The 4,662-nt window shown below is 54.9% G+C and overlaps 1 protein-coding gene across 5 annotated transcripts; it reads left to right on the top strand.

Annotated features, from left to right (window-relative positions):
- On the top strand, positions 233-4,435 carry LOC8083240. 5 transcript variants are annotated; one of them, XM_021452334.1, is made up of 9 exons: positions 233-762; positions 1,210-1,332; positions 1,423-1,539; positions 1,641-2,117; positions 2,207-2,637; positions 2,782-2,887; positions 3,386-3,445; positions 3,577-3,786; positions 3,921-4,435. In XM_021452334.1, exons 2-9 carry the CDS (start codon positions 1,213-1,215, stop codon positions 4,233-4,235), a joined length of 1,836 nt encoding a protein of 611 aa, XP_021308009.1. In that variant the 5' UTR covers positions 233-762; positions 1,210-1,212; the 3' UTR covers positions 4,236-4,435. The 5 variants fall into 5 exon arrangements, with proteins under 5 accessions (XP_021308009.1, XP_021308007.1, XP_002460357.2 ...); XM_021452332.1 differs by having other exon boundaries at positions 233-757; XM_002460312.2 differs by having other exon boundaries at positions 233-757; positions 2,231-2,637.

The raw sequence follows: 4,662 nt of genomic DNA on the forward strand, positions 1-4,662 counted from the left end.
AAAACACACATTTGAAGACTCTACTAAAGTTTAGCTTCGAACTTTAAAAGATGGGATCCAAACAGGCTATATACAGTAACAAAATTGGTAAAAAAGTGGTGATTACTGTTATCCAAGATAAATGCGGTTTGTTTGGTAATAAGTGAGTCAGCAGGGTAATTGCCACTTCAAATTACCACAACTCATCGTATATATACGACGCCGCCGCCACCGCCGGCCGCGATAACTATGCAACCCGAGCCTAATTCCCACCACCAAAGGAAACTTGCGCACCGGCCATCACCAACGCCACCGCCGGCGCAGTCTCGATTCCCGCAGACGCTTCTCTCCTTACCCCCGACCCCAATCAAAGCCACCGCCGAATCGCCTTAATCTGGCTGCGGTGGCTGGAACGCGCCTTGGTGGCGTCCAGGTACACATCGGGAGCTCGCGGGGAATCTTTAATGGCGTCGGAGTCGCATCGCCAGCCATAGGAGCCTGACTGACTGAGGTGCCGACTGCCGACTGCCAACTGCCGAGGCGATCACTTGTCAACTATCTGCTCCCTTTTCTGGGTACATTGTCTTGCTTGGATGCATACGGAACCGGAGATGAACGGCCGGGCTCGGAGGCCGGCGGCGGCGCGCGGCGCGAAAGCGGCCCCGAAGAGCGACAGCAGAGTATGTGCTTCGTCAATCTCTCTCAGTTTCTTTGCATGCTGAAAGAGCAATTGGAAGTTCGTAGCTTTCGTCGAATTGCACGTCCAGGTGGTGACAATGTGCGGTAATTTCTCGGTTTCCGCCACCAATTTCTGAATTCCTCGATCGTCAGCAATTTGTTGAGGTGTCCATACTTTGTACGATGGATTAATTACTTTGTACGATGGATTAATTAATGTGGCAAGAGTAGTGAACTCATGAACAGTGTCATCTAGTGTTCTTGCGAGCAAAGAATGGTTGGTGACCTGGTGGCGTTTATGACAAGATCTCGACGCGGGTTCTTTGCCCTCTGGGCTCTGCCATAGTTGCCTTTGAGAGCTTCTCACAGTGAGATGGAGTAGTATCTCCTCAATGCCCCTGATTCCCTGAGCCCCATTTTTTTCTTTAGTTTCCCTTTAAGCTTTATCTTTGAGAGCAGAGGAATCTGCGCTTTGCTTCCGTTAGTAACCTTCTTCTTTCTCAGCTCAATGAGACACCTCTTTTCTCTTTTAATGATGGTGTTTGCGTTCAGGTGATGGAGAAGGATCCGAGGAAGGCCGCGACGCCGGTGAAGGCATCGGCCAACGCGGGCACCAGGGGCACCATGAACAGAATTCAGTCGAGGAGAGAGCGGAAGCTCGCGCTGCAGCAAGATGTATGTACTTGAATTCTATGCCTAGCTCAATTTGTCGGATTCAGTAGCTTCCTGTAGCACGTTCTGATGCTTCGCGGTGCTGAATTGCAGGTGGATAAGCTCAAGAAGAAGCTGCGCCACGAGGAGAACGTCCACCGTGCTCTGGAGCGGGCGTTCACGCGGCCGCTCGGCGCCCTGCCTCGCCTGCCGCCGTATCTGCCGTCTCAGGTTAGCACCTCAGTCGCACTCTGCTCTAGATTACTCGTTATGCTCCGAGTCGTCGTGTCTTGAATTGTGATGAAATCCTTGCTCTGAATTCTACTGTGAAGACGCTGGCTCTTCTCGCGGAGGTGGCGGTGCTGGAGGAGGAGGTCGTCCGGCTGGAGGAGCAGGTGGTGAATTTCCGGCAAGGGATCTACCACGAGGCGATCATCTTCTCCTCCGCCAAGAACGCCCAACTCCCCGGCCGCGAAGTTCCCATGCCGGCGCAGCTCATACCGTCGAACCCGGTGCTGAATTCCGCGGTCTCACCGACACCGACGACAGTAAACCAAGGTCCAGACCATCCTCCCAACGCTCGTCCATCACCGCACAACGGCGTGGCCAACGGCAAGCAAACGCCAAGAAAGCCCGTCGTCAACGCTACCTCGCCGCCGAGCAAGGATGACCGGTCCGGCGCAGGGAAAGAGAACCAGTCATGCAGCAACACGTCGAGCACGAAGACGCCGTTGCAGCAGAAGACGGCCAAGTCCAGGGCGACGCCGCCTGACAGACGCAGCAGGGCTACTCCTGCTCATCATCATCAGGTAAATTAAAAACAGCAGAGGCATTCCGTTTCTAGCACTGTGATTCAGAGTAGTCAGGCACTGTTAAATGTTAATTGATCAGTGTGTAGATGCTCTTTGCATCGTCCATGCAGACAAACACTACTGCTGCGCCTGACCGTAAAAGGCCTGCTGCTGCTGGCAGCAGCCCGGACAAAGTGACGACGTCCCACGACGACTCGAGCTCGAGCGTGCCGAACAAACTGTCGGAGGAGCTGCTCCGGTGCCTGCTGACCATCTTCTCGCGGATGGGCTCGGCCGCCGGCCGAGGACAAGGAGACGAGGATCAGCAGGCGCCGTCCCCGTCGGTGTCCGGCTCCAGCGAGAGCTCCGGCTCGGGGTCGGAGGACGCGTACCCGCAGGACCCCTACGGCATTCTGGAGCTGGGCGCCAGGGACATCGGCCCCTACAAGCGGTTCCACGTGGTGGACGCCGCGTCCTTCGACCCCAACGCGCTGGCCGGCGATGGCGATCACACGCCTCTCGTCGTCCGGAGGCTGAAGTGAGTTCGTTCTCCAATTCGTATTATCGCAGCTGCTAATTTCGGCGCAGCTCAATTATTGCAAAAAGCTAGATTTGGCTGCCTGGCGAGTGGGTGTCGGTTTGACTTGAACGCGCGTAGTATGCTGATCGGGGAATCTGACAGGGCCCTGCTGCGGAGGCTGTCGTCGGTTGACCTGGCGGTGGCGGGGCTCTCCCATCAGCAGAAGCTGGCGTTCTGGATCAACGTCTACAACTCATGCATGATGAACGTAAGCTGCAACTACAGCCTGAATCCTCTCTTGGGCATCTTTCCATTGTGGGGAAGTTACATTTCGGTGACTGACTGATTAATTTGCTCGTACCATAACACCTTATCAGAGATCGCTTTAATTGGATCTACTCATTGCGTGATGGATGGCTTTTTTTTTTTTAAAAGCAAAATTTGCAATTTGGTTTGCCATAAAGCAACTACAGCCTGGATATGTAGTACTAGTACTAGTTCTGGGATGCGTGTTCTTAAAGCCTGAAGTCTGGCATGTCTGTACACTGACTGTGGGCAGCTCGGTCGATCGTCATTAAACTTTTGGATAAAGAAATGCTTCATGCCCCCCTAATCATTAGCAACCGCCTAATCAACTCTTAAATCTCCCATGCTGCCGCTAATGTGCATGCATGACCTAGCTCAGATCTTCGCACTACGCCGACGAGTGGCATGGTCCGTGCTTGATCTGCCATTAAATTTTATACTGTACTACTGTGTCCTGCAGGCGTTCCTGGAGCAAGGGATACCTACCACCCCGCAAATGCTCGTGGCGATGATGCCCAAGGTTAGGTGCCGGCACAACTGAACCCTTCCTGATACGCACGCGCGTACGCGCAAGGGATTCACTTCACTGACGAGCTAGAGAGAGTGACTGATAAGCTTGTGTGTGTGTGTGTGTTTGCCTTGATGTTTCAGGCCACCATAAGCGTTGGTGGGCGCACGCACAGCGCCATGTCCATCGAGCATTTCATCCTCAGGCTACCCTACAGCGCCAAGCAGGTGAATCGGGAAGAGGCCAAGGACGACGACGTGACGACGGCGGCGGCGCGCGGCGCGTTCGGGCTGGAGTGGCCTGAGCCCCTCGTCACCTTCGCGCTCTCCTGCGGCAGCTGGTCCTCCCCTGCGGTAAGTTCTTCTTGTTTGCATGCATGGTCACAACAGTAAACACGCGTACGTACGTACGTCGCCTGCAACAGCATGGAACATGTGCTAAGCTAAGCTTGGTCGTCGTCATATGCATCTCCCTGCACTGCATGCAGGTGAGGGTGTACACGGCGGCGCGCGTGGAGGAGGAGCTGGAGGCGGCGAAGCGGGAGTACCTGCAGGCGGCGGTGGGCGTGTCGACGCCGGGGAAGCTGGCGGTCCCGAAGCTGCTGCACTGGTACCTGCTGGACTTCGCCAAGGACGTGGACGCGCTCATGGACTGGGTCTGCCTGCAGCTCCCGCCCGAGCTGCGGCACAAGGCGATGCGGGTCGTGGAGGACGGCCGGCGCCGCGCGGCGGGCGCCGAGCCCGCCGGCCGCATCCAGGTCCTGCCGTACGAGTTCAGGTTCAGGTACCTGTTGGCCTCGTGACGCGTACGTACGAGCAGTGCCATACTGCCGTGCCATGCCACCATGCATGGCGCACTCTGAGATTGTACTTGTACACAGGTTTTGCAATAAAGTGATCGGATAGACTGCCGAGTCGCAATGCAGTTGTAGCCGTTTGTATGTAAATGAAAGAAGAATATGAAAGTTTTCTCGCTCCATAATATAATTCGAGATCGATAGCTTGTGCTCGCTGCTCGCAAGGAACGTTTTACGTACTGTGACTCGACTGTGCTCCATCCACAGCAGGGTTGTCCGGCTTCTGGTGCCAAAAAGCGGAAAAGACACGCCAGCCACTGCACTGCACGCTGTCTCTGTCACTGATGATAAACCTGGACAGGGGCTTCTGCCCCTCCGTTCCAAAATATTTTGCAAAATCGATACTATAGCTTTTTCGTTTATATTTGACAAA

Source organism: Sorghum bicolor, chromosome 2 (genome assembly GCF_000003195.3).
Source record: "Sorghum bicolor cultivar BTx623 chromosome 2, Sorghum_bicolor_NCBIv3, whole genome shotgun sequence".
Lineage (NCBI taxonomy): Eukaryota > Viridiplantae > Streptophyta > Magnoliopsida > Poales > Poaceae > Sorghum > Sorghum bicolor.